General features: G+C 43.4%; 1 protein-coding gene and 1 non-coding gene across 2 annotated transcripts in view; both read left to right on the top strand.

The window, feature by feature from the left end:
* The window catches only part of HSD17B3 (hydroxysteroid 17-beta dehydrogenase 3), a 41873-nt gene extending 21499 nt beyond the window's left edge, over nt 1–20374 (top strand). The window contains exons 3-11 of the mRNA XM_021677908.1: nt 5323–5398; nt 7287–7394; nt 8528–8595; nt 9882–9917; nt 12957–12991; nt 14295–14376; nt 15032–15097; nt 16487–16636; nt 20135–20374. Coding sequence (XP_021533583.1) covers nt 5323–5398; nt 7287–7394; nt 8528–8595; nt 9882–9917; nt 12957–12991; nt 14295–14376; nt 15032–15097; nt 16487–16636; nt 20135–20233 — 720 coding nt within the window. The 3' untranslated portion in view covers nt 20234–20374. The remainder of the gene's footprint in view (nt 1–5322; nt 5399–7286; nt 7395–8527; nt 8596–9881; nt 9918–12956; nt 12992–14294; nt 14377–15031; nt 15098–16486; nt 16637–20134) is intronic.
* On the top strand, nt 4122–4227 carry LOC123326530. The gene has a single exon (XR_006541153.1). It is a non-coding gene; the product is annotated as a U6 spliceosomal RNA (small nuclear RNA).
* Nucleotides 20375–20656: the final 282 nt, after the last annotated feature.

The raw sequence follows: 20656 nt of genomic DNA, 5'->3' as shown, positions 1-20656 counted from the left end.
GTGTTGCTCCAATATTAAAGAAAAAATAAAAACACTCCTCTGATTTATGGTCTAAGTGCTATGCCGATGAAGATTTTTGGCTTTAAATGACTCTTTTAGAAAATAAGGAAGACTCTAAGTAGTCTTAGTTTTCAAGAAATCTGAGAAAGGGAACAATAAAATAAATCCAAAAGAGACAGAAGGAGGAAATTAATAAAGAGAAGAACAAAAGTGGGTGACAGAGGCGACACAGAAATGAACTGATCATTCAAAACTGTTCTTAAAAAAAATAATAGAAAAGGGATGAAATCTTTCAAAAACTCAAGAAAAAGAAAAAAAGAAAAGGAACAATATTAGGATCCTAGCTACAGACAAGGAGATTAAAAAAAAAAAAAGTAGAGGAAGAAGAAAAAAGAAAGAAAGACTATTTAAATCTTTGTGTTAATTAAAAATCTAGATGAAAGACATGATTTTCTATGGAAACATAAATGATCAAAGTTGGCTCAAGTCATGCCTGAGATGGAAGAGGCAGTTATGAATAGCTATACCTAAATAAGAAACCCAGATATTTTTTACAAGTAAATATTATTAAATCTTCAAGGAATAAGAAAAAAAAAAAACCCAAAACATTTCTAGGATGACCAACCAGTTTGATTTGCCTGGGACTGGGGCAGATCCTGGGATGTGGGACTTTGAGTTTTAAAACTGGGAAAATGCTGGGACAAGTAGGTGACCCTACATGTTTCAGGAATTGTGTAGACAGATTAGCATGATTCTGATATCAAAATGGGACAAAGGTAGCATAAGAGAATTGGGATCCAAGTTAAGTATTAGCATACTGAATCCAGCCATTTAAAAAATAAGTGATTTGGCAAAAAGGAATAGATGAAAATGTTCTCAAGTTGATAAAAAAATAACTTCCAGAAATAACAGGAAACCTCATACTTTGTATTGAGAAACATTCTAAGTGTTCTCAGTATGGTAGAGAACAGACCATATATTAGCTTAACAGAGTGCAGGAGATATTAGCCAAGATAAAGAGGCCAAAAGTATGCAAATATTGGAGAGGAAGGGACAAAACTGTACCTTGTAGAGAATATCATTGTCTAAGATGGAAAGCCAAGCATTGAGGAAGAAACTATTACAATGAATAAAAGAATTCATTTGCCTTGGTGGCTCGGCAGAGTTCCTAATCACAAAGAGTAACGGAATAGGATATATAGAACAATCACAAAGAGTAATGGAGTAGGATATATAGGACAGTCACAAAGAGGAACGGAGTAGGATATATAGAACAGTCACGAAGAGGAACGGAGTAGGATATATAGAACAGTCACGAAGAATAACGGAGTAGGATATATAGAACAGTCACGAAGAGTAACGGAGTAGGATATATAGAACAATCACGAAGAGTAACGGAGTAGGATATATAGAACAATCACGAAGAGTAACGGAGTAGGATATATAGAACAAATAACTGACACTCTTGGGTGCTTGCTGTGTGACAGGCTCTGCACCATGCACTTCTAGTGTGTTTTTTCATTTGATTCTCAGAACAATTTAATGAAGTATGTCTATTGGTGTCCTCAATTTGCCAACGAGGAAAGTCTGGTTTGAGTAACTTGTGCGTACAGGTTTAAGTGATGGAAACAGGAATTGAACCTAGGTATTTCATCCTAGAGTTTCTTCTGCTTTCCATAATTACTTAATTCATGATGACAACAAATAAATGTACGGTACTGGTGGCAGGAACAGCTAAATGTCCTCCCAGATCCCTACTCTTTTTTCCACGGTGGAGAGTTGTAGCTGGAAGTGGTGGCCAGCCGGGGCATTTCCCAGACTCCTTTCCAGCTATGTGGGGCCATGTGACTACACTGGCCGATGAAATCAAGCAGAAATGGTGTGTGTCACTTCTTGGTCAACGTGGTTAAAGGAGGGGATGTACCCTCTTTTAATCTTTGCACTGGCTGGCTGTGAACACCTACAACAGTTTTAGAAATCCAGTGTTGAAGATGACAAAGACTTTCTCAGCCATGGGACCCGAATGACTATGTGAAATAGAGTTTACAAATTCAATGTGTGAAACCACTGAAATTTTGGACTTCTTTGCGATGTGAGCTAATGTTATGCTAACTAAGGTAAACTAACAAGAAATGTCCAAGATTTATATGAAAAAGCTTCTAAAAGTTTTTAGAAGAACACATGAGATTGGGATAAATGGATACCAAATTTATGGATGAGACAACTGATTACTGCAAAAATCATAAGATTGTAAAATATTATTTCCCTTACATATCTCTAATTTCTCTATACTACTTGACTAGACAATTTTATCATTTATTTGGAAAGTTAAACTCAGAAGATAAAACAAACACATTTTGAAAGAGAGTAATAACTGGTAGGAACTTCCAGTTCCACATATCAAATATCAAAGCCTCTTATAAGATTGTGATTAAATCACAAGTGGCACTCGCACAGAAATTGGCTAGTAAGTCAGTGAAACAGACCAGGTAGATCAGAAACAGACCCACATACATATAAGAATGTGGCATATGACTAAGTTAGCATTTTAAATCAAGAAGGAATGGAAAAATAGAAAAATGTTGTCAAGAAAATTGCCACCCATTTTGAAAAAAATAATGCTGGGTGATTTCACGCTCACATTATTCTTTTTTTTTAAATTTTTTTTTAATTTTATTTATTTATTTGAGAGAGAGAGAGAGTGAGAGAGAGCACAAGAGGGGGTAGGGTCAGAGGGAGAAGCAGACTCCCCGCCGAGCAGGGAGCCTGATGTGGGACTCGATCCCGGGACTCCGGGATCATGACCTGAGCTGAAGGCAGTCACTTAGCCAACTGAGCCACCCAGGCGCCCTCACTCTCACATTATTCTAAAAAAGAAACAAGAAAGATAAAAACACTGTAAAGGGTTATAGGAAAATATATTTATATCCTTAGAGTTAGGGAAGTTCATAAAGGAAATTTTTAAGAAGCCATAGTAAATATCTACAAACTTGATAACATGAAAACTAATATATAATGTATGGTCAAGGTGCCAAAAATAAGAGAGAAAACACTTGCTAAATATATAGTAGGCAACTAATGAATACCCAGAATATATTAAAAAAACCACAAGACACCTACAAATTTATAAGAAAATGACAAGCCAGTAGAAGAAAGGGCAAAGTGTGTACACTGGTAACTCACAGAAACATACAAAAAAGTGCTCAGGCCCACTGATAATTGGAGAAATACAAGTTAAAACAATATAGGGATATAATTTCTTGACCACTAGGTTGGGAAAAGTTGAGAAGGTTGCTAATAAAAACTACTGGCGAGAGAGTGAAGAAATAACTATGGTTGTATTTTTGGTGGTACTTTTTAAGGGAGGGCATTTTGGCAACACTGTTAAAATTTAAAAAACAGGCACCCTTTGATAAAACAATTCCACTTCTTGCCTATCTACTCTAGCAATTAATTTGCTTGTATACACAAAGAGCTATACAGAAAGGGGTTTATTGCTACAGAAAGTAGCAATATTGGTAATAGGAAAACTTGAAAATAACTTAAGTGCCCACCCAAAAGTGAGCTACGGGACACTATGAGGCAATAAAAAAGGATCAAGTGGCTCAAGCCGTACTGATTCGGAGATAGATATGATATTTAGAGATAAGACACACCATTAAGGTAAAAACACAGTATTTACAATGCCATTTATGAAGTGTGAAAGGAAAAAGAAACCCCACAAAACGAATGTTTATTTCTGTATGTACTTCTATATGCACGTAGATGCAGAGAAAAAGGCAAAAGGGTCAACACCAAACTGAAGGCCGCAGGAGCCTGGGGGTGGGAAGGGAAGTAGGCCTGGGGGGCCTCCGGGACATCTTTTACAATGGGCATTACTTGCATATTTCATAATATCGTTTAATAAATTAAAATAGAAAAAGATGTAAATGCTGATGCTTCAAACCCAGACATTTTTATTTGAATGGTTTGGGTGGGAATTTGACATCTCCCTGGGTGATTTGGAAACCACTGGCTTGAAGACTGAGTTGTTGGCTATTGGAGATCACATATTGTGGTCTTTGATTCAGCTCTTTATGTGTTTTCTGTAATATATAATTCCGTATTAAAATAATGGCACAGTGCTTGCTTCTGCAGCCCATATGCTAAATCTGGAATGATACAGAGAAGATTAGCAGGGCTCTGCACAAGGATGACATCTAGAGTCATGAAACAGTCCATATATTTGTTAAGATGGCAGATTTTATGCTATATGTATTTTATCACAATTTAAAAAAATACAAGTATAAATCACTGAATTAAAACCACAGAGAAAGATTTCACTTAACGGGCCCCTTGGTCACTAACTCAAATGTCATCAGTCTCTGTTTAAACGAATGCTGGTTTTTCCTTCTGTCTTCAGGGAAAGCTCTAGCTTTTCTCCTGGTGGCAGTTTTCGGTGTGAGGAGTCTTGGGCACAGCGAGTTTGCCTGTCGTCTGTGCCATGTTAATGCGCACACTGCTGCTCAGCCCCCCGCTTCGAGGCACAACCCACTCTGAAGAAGAGCTCCTTCCTGGTCTCAGGGAAGCCTCGGTTTACCCCCCGGTTCCTTGTTCTATTTTTTTTTTTTAAAGATTTTATTTATTTATTTGAGAGAGAGAATGAGAGACAGAGAGCACGAGAGGGAAGAGGGTCAGAAGGAGAGGCAGATCCCCCACCGAGCAGGGAGCCCGATGCGGGACTCGATCCCGGGACTCCAGGATCATGACCTGAGCCGAAGGCAGTCGCTTAACCAACTGAGCCACCCAGGTGCCCTCCTTATTCTATTTTTTGTCCTGCTGGGAGCCAGAGAACAGAGAGGACGCAGGCTCATGACCATGCCCGAGGGGAGGGAGCCATGACAAGCAAGGACAAGAGGGTCCTTGTAGGAAGCAGCTCAAAAGTTCCTGCAGAAATACCTCTTTGTACCAGGGGGAGCTGCCCTAGACTTGCTATCTAAACTGTACTATAAAACCCTCCAAATGTTGAATTCCAACACCATTTGACCCCCGACATTTCTGATGAGAGAGCATTCAGATCGTGGGCCTGTAGACAAAAGCCACTTAGAATAGTTCTCGGCACATGATGAGCACGAAAGTCAACACTACTGTCGTGTCACCTGTAGCCTCGCCCAGTGTGGCTGTTTCGCTCATAATCCAGAACCTTTGTCGCATTTAAAGCCAGGAGAAGCAAGCACACCACACTGTGACCAAGTGGGTGATGCTCCAATTCACCTTTAAAACGAGCCTTCCCTGTCTGCTTATCATCTTTCTCTTTTTTGGTTTTCCCACCCTGGCTCCCAGCTAGCAAGACAAGGACTCAATGTTGTGCTTATCAGCCGGACACTTAAAAAACTACAGGCCGCTGCCGCAGAGATTGGTGAGTGACCCCGAGAGATCAGGGAGATGTTTGTGGAGCCCACCGACCAAGTGCGCTCTGTCCCGCGTGCAGAGGCTCCATCACCATGCCTAAGGCTGGCTGCCCTTGGAGCCTGCGGCGCTGGCCCTTCTGTGGGGTGCTCACTGGACAAAGTTAAGTGCAGGCCATAAGCAGCTTTAGTTCGGCAGGGATTCCTTGGGCTAGGTGAAGTAGGAACAGACTCATGTACACATAGGTCCACTATCTCCTTTGGTCCAGTGTCTTCATCTCCAGAATTAGTTCTGCTCACCCAGAGGGCCCAGCTGCCTTGTTGCTTCTGCTACTCCCTTCAAAAATAGGATCTGTTTAGGACTTTGTTTCCCTATGCCCTGTTCCTTGCAGGAAGGTGAGGGATGATGCTTACTGGTGGTTGTCAGATTTTTTTAAAAAAAAGATTTGATCCAGGCCTGCCACGTATGGTTGTGAAGATTGTACACCGTACAATTCTATGAGGCACCATTTATATGTTTTAATATTATGACTCACTGTGAAGTGTTCTTAATAATAATCATATCCCTTTTTGGGTAATTTATTTTAATAATTTTTTAAAAGATTTTATTTATTTATTTGACAGAGAGAGACACAGTGAGAGAGGGAACACAAGCAGGGGGAGTGGGAGAGAGAAGCAAGCTCCCCTGCTGAGCAGAGAGCCCGATGTGGGGCTCGATCCCAGGACCCCAGGATCATGACCTGAGCCGAAGACAGACACTTAACGACTGAGCCACCCAGGCGCCCCAATTTATTTTAATAATTAATTTTTAATTTAGTAATTTGTCATCTCCTTAACTCAAAGGAATGAGTCTTCAGTTATGAAGACTTGTGAGGACTGGGACAGGCTGCCAGGGAATGGTGCTGTGTCCCTGGGGGAGATTTGGGATAGGAGACGGATGTGGGAGGTGTGGGGCTGGAGGCCCAGTGGAGGCTCAGTGCCCTTCAACTAATGAATTCTGCTTTTGTTCCGTGTCTGGATATCAAAAGTACTCTGACAAGGACTAGGACATTCTTCAGTGTTTCCCTCATAATGTTAAGATGTGCTTTTTATTGTCCTCTTGAAAAGCAAGAAGTCTCTTTGGACTGAAAGCAACTCCCACTCCCCAAACTAAGCCTCAAGATCACTTGTCCCAGAAATATTGGGTTTAACCCCGTATCTGAGCAGGCAGCAGTTGGTGAAATCTAGTTGTTGCTTTTATATCTGCCGAAACCTCCTGCACAAGGCCAAGTCCACATGGAACAGCGGAGCGGCATGGACGTGGAGGGAACAGAGTGTGAGTGTCTGGGCAAGTTAGCCTCTCTGAGCCTCAGTTTTCTCCTCTTGAAAATGGGTGTAATATCTACTTTACAAGGTTGTAGAGAGGATTAAAATAAGATATTGTGTATGTAAATGCTTTGTGAATGCTACAGTGTTAGACAAACACAAAGGATTGCTCTGTGTAAGCCCAGGGGACCTGACACTGAGCAGAGGCAACATCACATTATGCTCTTACAGCCTGTAGACCAGGGGTCTCAGACTTGAGCATGGAGCAGGGTCACTGGGAGTGTGTGCAATAACAGATTGCTGGGCCCTAGTCTCAGGGTTTCTGGCTCAGTAGGTCTGGGGTGGAGCCTGAGAATTTGTGTTTCTAACAAGTTCCCAGTGATGCTGATGCTGTGGTCTGTGGACCCCACTTGGAGAACCACTGCATTAAATTTATTTTGGTGCATACACTTGTCACCGTCGTAACTCTTAGAAACACCAGAAACCATCACTCACAAATCTTTTAGCATATTACAGGAGCATTGGAGAAGTCCATGAGCAAGGGAGGGATTTGGTTTCCTGTTCATTCAAGAGTAACTGTTGTCTCTGATGCAGAGCGCACTACGGGGAGTAATGTGAAGATTATACAAGCAGATTTTACCAAAGACAACATCTATGAGTATATTAGAGAAAGACTTAAAGGCTTAGAAATTGGAATTTTAGGTAAGTAAACTGCAAAATGCAAAGCTGATTGTAAGACATCAGTGAAGTAATTATCTTAGTGACACGTGATTTTTCTGTGGTAAACTTGAACTTAAGTCTGGACTGTCTTTTAAGCTGTAGCATTCAACAGAATATTACAGCTCAGTTCTTCAAGAGGCATATTGAATACATGAATGTATTCTCCAGAGTATCTGAATCTTATTTTTGCATCCAGTTTTGTCACATTTCACATGTCACATGTCTCAAATTTATTTATGGCTTTGGAATGCATGAAACTAAGATATTTCAACCTTCCCAACCATATTTATAATGTGAAAATGGATTTTTTCCTACTGATACTGACATTAGACAGGAGGAGTCTCAGAAACACCATCCTAATGAGTTAGTTTAGCAAACAAACATTGCTGTGAGTGATTCATGAAATAGTGAGTCAGCATGGTTCTTTGAGAATTGACTCTGGTATTCAGGAAACAAGATAATAATAATAATATTTAATATTTTTTCTGTGATAAGATATTTTATAACCTCATACAGAGCACAGCATCTGTACTGTACTTGGAAGGAAGATTTGATTTCTAAACTTCCTGTTGAATTTTAAAAATAATTGTATTTTTTACTAATAAAGATGTAAACCACATTGTTGCAGAAAAACCAAAAAGAATACATGAGCACATAAAAGATTTACAAATTTCTTAAAATCCCAACAGCCTCAGATAACATTTTGGTGTATATCCTTCCAGACACATACACACAAATGTTCAAAACTGGGATGAAATTTACATACTGTTTTGTAACATTTTTTAAAAAGACGGTACACCCAAATGTCTCCCGGTGTCTTTAAACGCTGAGCGGCAAGAGCGTTGAGCAAGTGTGCCGCATTCCACCGTATGGCTGCCCTGCGGTCCACCTGATGTGCTCCCTATGATAGGACGACTGTTTTCCCTTCCAATTTCCTCACTGTTACCAAATCACGTTGCGAAGAACAGCCTTGTCTATAAATTTTTTCTGTACGTGTTTCCTTAGGAAAACTTCCCAAGAAAAGGAACTTCTGGGGTTGAATATAAACATGTTTAGGCTTTTAATAAAGATTTGCTACCGGCTCTTCTGATATCTTTTTATTTTGCTTCTGTCAGTCAACAATGTCGGAATGCTTCCAAACCTTCTCCCGAGCCACTTCCTTGATACACCAGATGAAATCCAGGTAGGTCTGGGCTCTTTCTGTGGATGATCTCCTCTCACTGCGGACTGGGCCCCCTGGCTGGGTAGTCACTAGGGCCTGGGAAGGGGTACCTGGGAGACGGTCAGGCTGAAATTCTGTATTCCGCATGGATGTGTGTGGCCTCTCTCTTTACCTTAGTACTTGATAGACAGGTGAGGGCACCACTTTTCATGACCATCTCTGGGATAGAGACATCTTCCTTCTTCTCTGCACATCAGAACTTACATGTCCACTGTCCCATTCGTTTGGGGTTCTGCGTTCTGCTTTAATCTTTTGGGGCTTTGTGTCAGCTCACAAATTTACATCTGTGGTTATAAGTGGGAGAAGGCCAGTTCTTTGGCTCTCTCTGTCTTCCCAAGTCATAAGATTTCCTTCAGCTTTCAGCGTGAGGAATGTCTGTGATAGAAACTCTGTGTGAGGGGGTGTTGCAAGCACAGTGAGCTCGATGGACCCGTGGATGCCACGGCGGGGCATGAGTGCAGTTGTTATGCATTTAACAGTCCTTGAAAGCACTGTTGGCTGACTCTTCTTCAGGCCCTGACTTACGAAATCATGGAGTTATTCCCATTCTAAACAGGCTGTCCTGCTGTTCCCGTGGTCCTATTTAAGCCCCAAGTCGACTGCATAGGCAAATAATGCCGCCCGACTTGGGCACTGCTGCCCGACCTTGCAAAATCCCCCTCCTCGCCACACGTCTAGCCCCATCTAACTCCCTGGTTCTGGCACAAGTCTGTGTCTCTCCATTAAGCAGGCTCTGTTCTTGTTTTTCTTTCCCTATTTATGTCTGCATTAGTGCTTGCTTCTATTTGTCCCTCTTTTCCTTTCTGTCTTGGGTGGTTCCAGTAGTTTCTCTGTCTGGCATCTTGTAGCCCAGAACCTCTACCTAATATTACCATTCACCTTTCTATTCTCTATGTTATTGTCTCTAGGCCCACATATGCCAACCTCGCTTCCTCCAGATGGAAATTAACCATCTCCCTTTGAAATACCGTGTTGTGAAGGAAAATCCCTAAATTTTGAAGGAAATTCTTAATTAGCTTCCATTCAAGATCACATTCTTATAGAATCATCGCGGCTCTCAGACGTTTACCAGTTGCAGTGCATGCTTGGTGGCCATCAATTAGGAGCCTAATTTCCAGGCTGTGCAAGCGAGGAGCACTGCTCAGACACACAATGTTGCCCACTTTATGGCTCTCTAGCACTGACTACTTCTCAAGAGAATGTCTCAAATCCTCCAGCTAATTTGTGGTTGTGATTATTTATTACAGAGTCTCATCCACTGTAACATCACCTCAGTAGTGAAGGTATGTAGTCAATATATGTGCTAAATGCGTTAAAATGTAGCAGCTGTTGGGCGCCTGGGTGGCTCAGTTGGTTAAACGACTGCCTTCGGCTCAGGTCATGATCCTGGAGTCCCGGGATCGAGTCCCACATCAGGCTCCTTGCTCAGCAGGGAGTCTGCTTCTCCCTCTGACCCTCCCCCCTCTCATGTTCTCTGTCTCTCATTCTCTCTCTGTCAATAAATAAATAAAATCTTAAAAAAAAAATGTAGTAGCTGTTGAAATCTGGCAATTCGGGAGAATTGCTTTCTTCCCTGCAGAAGTCTTTGACATTGAACTGCACTTGATTGAGAAGCCATGTAGTGGTCTTTTAATTGTCTTATTCTGTTTTCATCAAGAAAATACAGTGATGAATGTATTCTCCAGAGTATCTGAATCTTATTTTTGCATCCAGTTTTGTCACATGTCAGAACATATTAGCTCTGATGACACGGAAACTTATTCAGGATTCTAGGGTGACTTAAAAAAAATAATACCTTTCTCTAGTTTTAGTCTTTGTTAATGGTGGAAAGTTCAGTCGGTTTGGAAAAATGACAGAAGGCCTGGCTTGGATTTTCTGGACTTTTGATGTTCAATAAATATTTGTTGAAGTGAAACTCAAGTTTGTATGTGTTCTGATCTCATCTCAACTACTAGTTAGTTGGGCAGTGTTGTTGTTTAACTCCCTTGACCTTCAGATTCTTCATCTGCTATTGAAAGAGTGTTGGATTAAGGGATGTGTCAGGTGCCATTTGGCACTCAGGTTCTTTGATTAGAGTCAACTGTATCAGCATTTATAGGCATGATTATCACAAAGTGGTCCTATATTGTGTCTTTGAATGAATAAGAAAATGGCACCCCCTCTGGGCAGACAATTTGGAAAAAGGTGCTGCTTAAGAGTGGATAGATGATGCTTTTGGGTGAACGCAATGTTTCCCTTTCCTTTGAATGGGGAGAGCCGTTCTAACTGCCTGTGAGTGAACCCTGGGCTTTTGGCTTACAGTCACCCCCACAGCTGGACACCTTGCTCAGTATACAAAATTCACAACTGTGCATGGCAGTCCTTGTGACCACTCTGATTCACAGCAGTGAATCAGGTATGATCCGTAGTTTCATGGAGGAGGGATCCCAGTTAGGGAGCAGCAGGTCTCATCTTTACAGCATGGCCTGGCAGAGGAGCGCTGGTTTCCCAAAGGAAAACAGGATGCTATTCACATAAGGAGGGAGATGGATGCTGAACAAACCATGTAAAATTTTTTTTAGGTGGATAAGCTGAGTTGATCGTCAGTCGTTCTTCTGTAAGCATACTGGTATTTTATAGTTTCCTGCTCAGTTTTTATTGGTACATACATTCTTTTTATGCTGAGCAATCAATAGTTTTTTCAAACCCCAGCTGATGTAATTGTAAGTTTTATATGTCCAACTGTTGTCTGCTGCCTTACCACTAAAATCTTTCATGTTATTTTACACATTGATCTTTCAGGCTTGGTCCATTTGGTCACAGGGTTTCCTGAATGTATTTGACAACCCTCTGACTCCTTTAGCAGAGAATTGCTTTGGTTTGCTAAAAAAAATTTTTTTATGTATATTGATAGACATTAATTGCTTAAATAGGGAAGAAAACTAATTGAAGGTTAGGTTTCTAAGTACACCATGCCTCAGTTGGCCACACTGGTTGGAAGCATGACTAGCGTCACTTAGTTACCCCAAAGGAGCCATCTGGAAATAGTAGAGTTCTCTGTCAAGGGCAGAGATGCAGGAATGAGTTTGTGGGCAAAGGGAAGTTCAGGTAAGAGACTAAATTTCGGGAGCTTTGAGACAGAGAGACCCACAAAGTCCAATGTTGTCTCTCTGTTGGGATCATTTGACCAGTAAGAATAGGGGATTCAGTGGGGAGGCTTTGAGGAAATGCTGGTGCTGTCCAGCAGCGCTCCCGTGGTGCCCTTCGTGAGGTGGGCAGAGCCGAGGGGAAGCTAACGGCATGATCTAGTCCTTGTGCTTCTCCACCTCCCTCCAAACCCAGTATTTCTGGAGGTCGTCGATGCCACTGCACCCCCCCCACCGCTGCCCCAGGACAGTGGAAACATAGTCTGGACGTCCCCAGGGTTGGGCTCAAGGGCCTGCCCTATGGTGGGGACAGAGCCTACTAAGAAGCTCCTGCAGGGCCCCCGACAAGAGGGAAAAATAGGCAAAATTTGTCTTCTGGTCTTCAGTCTCCTTTATTTCTCTGCCCTTCTCCATGTGTTTGGATCCTTTCTCCTCAAACCTGCTCCCGAGACAAGGCCTGATGCCACGCAATTGTACTTTTGAGAACATTTCAGCCTGTGGGTTTGCCTCTTCCTTAATTCTTAGAAGGGGTGCCTTGTAATTATGAAGTGAAAACTCTTTTAATGGGCTATTTAAGTTCCAGAATAGTCAGGAAGACCTCTTCCAGGGCCAGCAAGTTGGGACAGGGAAAGGACTTCTCAACACTGCTGTAATTCCAATGGACAGACAGACATGGTCCATCTATGGAGCTATTTCAGAGACCACCTGCAAGCTGCTTATGGGGCTGCTGTTGGATTGAGATGTCCTCTAGCTTGTGCCTCATATGTGGATTGTTCATGGACACTGGTTAGGTTTCCTGAGGTCCCCCCACTTCTAACTCATGGGTGAGGTTTATGATGGCCAACCTACTTATGCCAGAATGAAGAGTATCTGGGGAACCTCAGTGTTGATCTCATGGGCACAAGCCAATTTCCATAGTTTTTCACTGCCTGCATTTTCCAGGAAGACTTTAGCTTTATGGGGAAGAAATCAGAGGCCTCTAACCATTTGCTGTTCGTCTAGGTTGCCTTCTGTGGGTTTTAGTCAGACTCTAGTGTTGCCAGAATTACCTCCGACAAGTGTCAGCAGATTTTCAAGGCCACCTGAGAGATTAAGCTCATTTTCTGGCTTCTTCCAGCACCTGCTTCCCTAAGCCCCCACACCCTCGGTACTCCGCTCCTTTGTCAAGAGGGCTTAACTCTACCCCTTCTCTTATAGATGACACAGCTAATTCTGAAACAGATGGAATCAAGGTAAGGTCTTTTTTGTTTTTGTTTTTAAAGATTTTATTTATTTATTTATTTGACAGAGACAGACACAGTGAGAGAGGGAGCACAAGCAGGGGGAGTGGGAGAGGGAGAAGCAGGGAGCCCGATGCGGGGCTCGATCCCAGGACCCCGGGATCATGACCTGAGCCGAAGGCAGACACTTAACGATTGAGCCATCCAGGCGCCCCAAGGTCTTTTTTTTTTTTTGAAAAAGCACAGAACGGCATGGCCTCTCTGGCCTGGCAGTTAGCTGACCTGGGGACTTGGGACGGGGTGAAGGTGGTGGGCAGATAGGGTTCATCTGGCTGCAGCTTTAACCAATGGTAAAACTGTGATGAAGGACATGGAGATTGCAGGAGAAAATGTAACATTCTGGACCAGGCCAGCCTTGCAAACAGATAAGCATATTTGAAAGTCAAGTGTAGCATCTACTGGAGGAAGAGAACAGCTATTTCATCACATTATATTAAAAATATTAACTCATGTTGAACATAAAAGAAACTTCAGAGGTTGGCCTGAGATCAAGGCCATCTCTTGCTATTACCCAAACTTAGTGGTAAAAATCACCACCTCTTGGTGTTTCTATTTAGTCCATGGTTTTATTATCCTATTACAACAGCCCTTAGAGAACTGGCTTTTCTCACATGGTATTCATTAAATGCAAATGGTTGATAGTTTTATCTTCCCTAGAGGAAGAGGGGCTTGGCCTTGTAGTCTAATTTGCAGTTCCTTGGTTTTTCTGGATTGAACCCATCTATTTGAGAAGGATTAAAATTACCCAATTTCAAAAAGATTAAGTAAGGACCCTGGAGACTCGTGTGTGGGTTCCTGTGTGAGCAGATGATGGACTGTCAAATTCCACTCAAGACAGGATTCTGCATTTGACATCTGTCCTGGTGTGGGTCCTCTTTAGGGGTTAAAAGGGACCTTGAGCTCATGGGGTCACATTTGAGAAAGAAGGGTTCCTTCCCCCTTAATAAGACTGGCTGAGCTGAGTTGGTCCTCGGCATTTTGCTGGGGGATCTTTGTTGTAGCAGAACCCCTGTTTCCAGTCACCAACCCTTGATGTCAACTGACTGCTGAGTGGCACCACTGTTTGGTGTCGTGATCCAGGCCGTGGGGACGCACCACTCATGGTTCTGGGGAGCAGAACTCGCCGTGCACATGGAAGTCTAGAGAGGATGGACTTTCCCGGCGAAAGTCACAGGAGCCCCTTCACTTTCTTTCCTCTCAGGGTGTGGCTCATCAGGCAGCAAACTATTCAGAACTCTACTTCTTTGTGTTTTAGGCAGAAAGGCCTTATCTTGAACATTTCTTCTGGGGTGGCCCTCTTTCCCTGGCCTCTCTACTCCATGTATTCGGCCTCCAAGGTGAGTGACAGCATGGAGCCCAAGCTTCCTTCTCCTTCTTCCTCTTGTTTCTCCCAGTTGGCATTTTCCTCTGGACTTCAGATCATCTGGCAAGCTGATGGACATATTGGCCTGGAGGACAAGTGTCCAGGGGGCTTCTATGTACAGGGCCCGCCAGCAGATGTCTGGGTACAAATTAGAAAAAGCCATGGCCCTGGGGCTGATGGAGCCCTGCAGCGGGATAGGCGCAGCCCCCGTGGGACTCTGGGCCCCACTCACCTCCTTGCCTGGAGCCCTGTTCTCTTGCTGCCAGCAAGTAACACTGGAACTTTCTTCTGTCCTGGGGGCCTGGCCAGGTGTCCCCATGCCCTAGTCCTAAAAACAAACCCTTGGGGGTGGGGGTGTTCCCAGGCAGGGAGACAAGGGAGAGCTCTCCCTGGGTAGGGTCATCTATATGCAGTGCCCCTTGGCATGTATTTATCCCAAAATGTATGTTCTTGCTCATTGAGGGAGCTTTTTCCAGGCCAAGAAACAAAGTCCTAACTCCCATCAGACACACTGCTGCATTTTAAGGGCAAGCAGGTAGGCTCCCTGCAGTCCCCTTTGAAATCTGAAAAAGTGGCCTCCGATGACAAAGCAAGCTCTCCCCATAGGTGTTTTCTCCTTCTTGCTCCAGGCTTTTGTGTGCACATTTTCCAAGGCACTGCAAGCCGAATATAGAAGGAAAGGAATCATTATCCAGGTGAGGTCAACAGCTCTGGGTCCTTGGGATGAGGAACTGCAGTACCCCATGGAGCTGGGGCCACTGCCCCCTGCAGGGCCGGCTTTGCATGCACAGCCAGGGGGGGAGGGTCTGCATGACACCATGGGAGTTCCTGTGACCATCACAGTGGCAACTGAGCCACTCTGGTTCGGCCTGCTGCTCCCTCACGCATGCCCTGCAGGAGGCGGTGCCGTGAGTGAGCACTGCATCAGGACAGAAACTAGGGTCTGGTCTAACCACCCTTGACTCCCTGACCCAGGTACAGGAGACAGGCTTAGGTGGGAGGAATTGTGGAGAAGAAACAAAAGAAAACTGAGCAATCGATCCACGTTGGAATGAGGCAGGGGGCTGGGGGTACTTTGGGAGCTGTTCATCTGTGATGGGCCACAAAGATCCCCATGCTGTGGTTCTTGAGCAGTTGGGGAAGAGGTCCTTGGCTTCCTCTTTCACCGGCCATGGCAGAACCATCGAGGAGATGACCCTGTCCCAGCTGTCAACAGAACTGGGTTGTCACAGCCATCTGTAGTCTTGAGGTGTCAGGGACAGGCATGGGCTTGGTTCAGCAACATAGTTAGAGCTAAGTGCTTTCTGGAACCTGGAATAAACAATTTGCAGACATTTTTGTTATTGTTTGGGAAGAAGTTTTATGACCTACTATTAGAAATGAAAAAGGCACCCTCACAGTTAAATCTTTAAAATGATTGCTGTACATACTGATGGTGTCGGCTTTGCGGGCCACAGTGTGTGGTTGTTTATTTTTCTTATCACAACAGGAAAGATGATCAGGCATGTGTCACTCCTGGCTTGTAACTGAAGTGTGAAAGTGGGAATCTAAAGAGCTTTCAATTGCTCCAACTTTGGCTGTATGTGTTAGAAATAAGCCTCTTGCATTAGGGTGCCACATAAAATACAGGACATCCAGTTCAATTTGAATTTCAGATAATAACTTTTATTTTTTTTAGTATAAGTATACCCCATGCAATACTTGGGACATATTATACTGAAATTTTTTTTCCTTGTTTGTCTGGCTTTGAAATTTAACTGTCCTGTGTTTTTATTGTTGGTCCGGCCACCATGTTCTAAGAGATAATTCATGTCCTCAGTCACCTTGTATACATTTGAACCAGCTGACGTTGTGTGGCTAAGGCCTCAGCTTGAGTTAGTGATAAAGGTAAACAAGAAACCAGTTTTTCTGAGTCACAGTTCTGTGCCAGCTCTATGCCTTTCCAGTGCTCCATCATCAGGGGAGATCCTGAGGCTTCTTACAGAAGAACGGAGTTGGCAAACGAAGGGAGGGCTAGAATAGGGGTTCACTTCTCAGGGGTGGGCAGATTGCTCCCGTGTTATGGCCTTTGTTCCCCATTGTAGGTGCTGACCCCATATGCTGTTTCCACCCCAATGACGAAGTATCTACACACCAACATGGTAACCAAGACCGCCAATGACTTTGTTAAGGAATCACTGAATTACGTCACGATTGGAGATGAAACCTGTGGTTGCCTCACCCACGAACTCTTGGTAACTGACAACTTCTTTCTCAAAGTTCTGGAGGCAGGTGTGCGGGCAGTCCCAGCAGAGTTCTTCTTTGCTATTGGAGCAACCAACCCTGTCCTCTCACGGCAAGGATCGTGCTGCCAGAGCCCATGCTGCTAAGCTGTCACACAGCCATGTGAAAGAGCATATGTGGCAAAGTGGGGAGGCTGGGGGCCTGGGGACTCAGCCCAGAGATAACCTCCACATTGGCAAATACCCTCACCTCTTTCCTCAGAAAGTAAGGTGGCTTCCTGAGCTCTCAGGAAGGGCAGACCAAGACACAGGGACCATCCCTGGGTGGGGCTGGGTGCTGCTCTCTTCTCTGGCTCCCTGTGTTAAGAAATGTTTTAATATCTGGCTCTCCAGGAAAAAACCCCAAACACTTTGGTTTGTAGGGTTTGCTGATTTCCATGGTTTAAATAATGCCGCCCCCCCCCCCCGGCTGATTTTAAGCTCCCATTGTGTTGTCACTGCCCCCGAATTTAGGAACGTGTATAATTGGCTCTTGAGGGCAAGTTCAAGCTGGTTCTAGCACAACATGGACTCCGTTGAATCCGGAAGTAAGATTCAGTCAGTGGCATGTGGTATGAGGAGTTCTTACCATCCCTGGGCTGCTTTTAGAAGCAACCACAAACGTGAAACAAAGGTAGAGTTAACTTTTGCACGCTGATACTGAACACATAGTGCCAGGGTGGTTCTGTTTCCAGTGTCACCAAAAATTTTAGACAGATCTTTACTTTCCCTTCATATGTCAAATTTCTCCTCTGCCTCATGTGCTTTTCTGTCATGGGAATTAGGTTTCTCCCTACTCTCTTTTTCTCTCAGGTGCTAGAAGGAATACACTGTATCTTCCCAAGCATTCCATTACCCACTGGGACTTTTGGAGACTCTAGAAGAGATACTGAATTGTCTTAGAGGATCACTTGCAACTTTCACTGTAGAGCCTCAACAATGTGCAGAATCACCAATTTAACACACACTACAAAGTGGACATACAGAAAGAATATAAGATCTTGATTCTGTCTATTGCTGATCTGGTCTTTCTCCAGATTACTACTTGCTGCATGGCAGGAGAACAAATTAATGGAATGTCCAGTGAGTTTAAATTTAGTTTGATCTAGTAACCTAAACTGGATATTTAGGAAATGTGCTTTCTGTTAATTATTTAAAGTGTTCAGTTTTTCTGGGACCATCCCTTTCTCCTGCCTCTTTCACTAAGATGATATCAGGGAGAAGAATCTTCATGATCTCCTGCTGGTCCTAAAGTGTGTGTGGCTTTGTCCCATATCTACCTGGTGGTTGTGCACCTTGCTGATTTATGGCTCTGGGGAGCAATGACCCTTTCAGCTTGGCCGGTGAACTCCCACCTACTGAGGACTGCAGAGCCCTGAATCTCTGCTACTTCCCCCGTGCAGCCATAGGCCTATGGTTCATCTAGATCTTTGGTTCATAAAGGCCCTTTGGCTCTCACTTCTGTATCAGCATCAACATGGACTTGACCGATGCTGGAAAACCAAATGTCAGCACCTCTCTTGCCATGCTGAGATAATGTTCTATGGTTGCACTCCCGAAGGATGGGGGCAATATCTCCTCCTTTGCCCTCAGTGCCCCCCTTACTTATTTATCACATGTTCATATTCTTCACCTGAATCCCCTGGTCCCCCAGCCCTCCACCCAGCCTAGGTCCACATATAGAAGGACACACATCCTTTGGGATGTTGATGTCTTATATGGAACCCATCAGCATCAGTCTTGAGACCATAGCCTGGCTTGCAAGGTTATCGTCTTGCTACACAGTGCAATTCTAGATGTCAAAAGTTGAAACAAATTTTTTTTGGCTTTTCTCTTTTGATTTTTTGTGTAACAAATCAAATCTCTTCTGGCAAATAGATGCCAAGAACAGACTAGGCAAAAGAGTCTTTGTGCCTGTTGAAGCAAAAGAGAAGACAAAGGAGAACATACAAATCATTAAAGCGCTTAAGGCCAATTTGGCGTTTGCTGGAATTTAGAAAAATCATTGACTCTAAAGTTTGAGCAATCAAGTAGAATCGACTGGTAAATAAGCAAACCTTCTGTTAGAAAAAGGCAAGGCAAAGACCGCATGCTCTTCACTCCCAAGGAGTTTTAGGGCAGGAACTAGGGCTGGAATAGAGCCTCTAATGTAGAGTCCATGTGGTACGGGGGGTTACTTCACTTAATTCTCCTAATCATCTTGTAAGACAGATCATTTGATTCCTGTTTTACAGTTGAGGAAACTGAAATTCAGAGCTAGATCAGATGCCAAAGTCCACTTGGCTGGTAATGGTGAAGCTAGGGTTCAAGTCCACCTTTGTCCAATGCCGTGCTTTCCCTGGTTTCTTCTAAACCGTCCTTCTAGGTTGGGAGGAGGTAGACAACAATGGAAGCAGAAGAAGGGACTTTTAGAACATTTTCTAGGGACCTGGAACTTTAATTTGGCTGACTTCACTAAGCCAAAACATTTAGTTTAAGGCAAAGCTAATGAAAGGGCTTGATTTTGCTGTGACATTAAAAAGGTCTAAAGGGGAGAAAAATGAAGTTCCTAAGGAAAAATTTGCATTCACTAATTGACTCGGCTAGTGGATGAAGGGTTCTATGTTGTTTCCCCAGAAGCCATCTTTGGTCCCCTGCTTTGAAATATCTCAGTGAGTGCAAGAGTCTGAGAATCTGAGCTGTCTGAAGAATAGGAACACTCCCTGAAAAGCTCATATTTTCCTCTGGTTGAAATCCTGTTGTTCAGTGGGGAGTAGGTAGGTTGAGGAATGTTGGATGCACAGGATTACACTGTGGACAGAATGACTGCTTCTGGGTCCTGGACCTGTCTTACAGGACATGGGTATGATTTGAGGGCAAAAGGTCTTCCAATGCCTGTGCCTACTGCCTGATGTACATCCAACTAAGCATTCATGCCTTGACTTGGAGCCCCCCACGATGCCCCCCCTCCACCTTTCCAAGCAAATGTTCAGTGTTGGTGATTTATACTTTGTTGTGTCTGACTTTTGTTCATGAACTCATCGATGCATTTGTGTATTTGCTTAGTGCCTACTCTGCCTCAGGCATTGTGCCAGGTGGTAAAAGCATTTCTGGTTGTTTTCTGGAATCTCATTTTAGTAGAACCTTGGTAAAAAGAACATGAAGACACTGGGAGATTGAACAGTAGGAAGACGAAGTGCTTGCTAAGAGAAGGAGAAAGGGGGGTAGGGTGTTACTCGGGGCACAGTTCTCTTAATTTAAACTTCCTTGGGGCTGATTCTACAAGTGACTGTTTTGGTTTCTGAGAAAACCTTGTTTGCTGAGAAAGGTCATAAGACCTTTAAATTTTAGCATGCACTTAAAAGATTTTGAGACTTAAGTTCAGCAGTCAGAAAAATATTTTTAAAGATGATGAATATACACTGAGCTGTTTCCTTCTAACTTGCTTGCTCTTCTTTCTTCCCCAAATACTCATGTTTTTGTCTATTTAAGCGGAGCTTCCTGAGCCTGATCCCATCATGGGTTTTGTACAGCAGCACATTCCAGAAGAAATACATGGACTACCTCAAGCAGAATACCAACACCATATAGTCCAAGTGGGCTGACGTACCATCCAGCATTGTTCTCTTCACCATGTTCCCTGTTGGCGGCAGAAAACTAAGGAGCAGAACAGCCCCTGAACTCCCCTGAAGCTGGAGAGGCTGTGTCACAAATACGGTCCACAAATACAAATTTTTTTTTTTTTCCATTTTACTTGAGTCTGGAGATCTTTGGGAAAACTGTGATGTCAACACATGTGTGGTGCGGTGGGGTTTTAGGGTTTTGTGTGTGACAAGATGAGGGTGTCTTAGGGGAAACTGGAAGAATTTCTATGTGAGATTATAGTATAAATGTGGTGAGAATAAAGCCTCTGATACTGTGAATATTGAGAACATTTATACATATAAGCTACTTTTATAGCTACGTTAAAGAATGTCAAACGTTACTAAACTTTGCCAAGACTGCTATGGTTCT

Source organism: Neomonachus schauinslandi, chromosome 13 (assembly GCF_002201575.2).
Source record: "Neomonachus schauinslandi chromosome 13, ASM220157v2, whole genome shotgun sequence".
NCBI lineage: Eukaryota > Metazoa > Chordata > Mammalia > Carnivora > Phocidae > Neomonachus > Neomonachus schauinslandi.
This window is presented reverse-complemented; position numbering and strand designations above follow the sequence as displayed.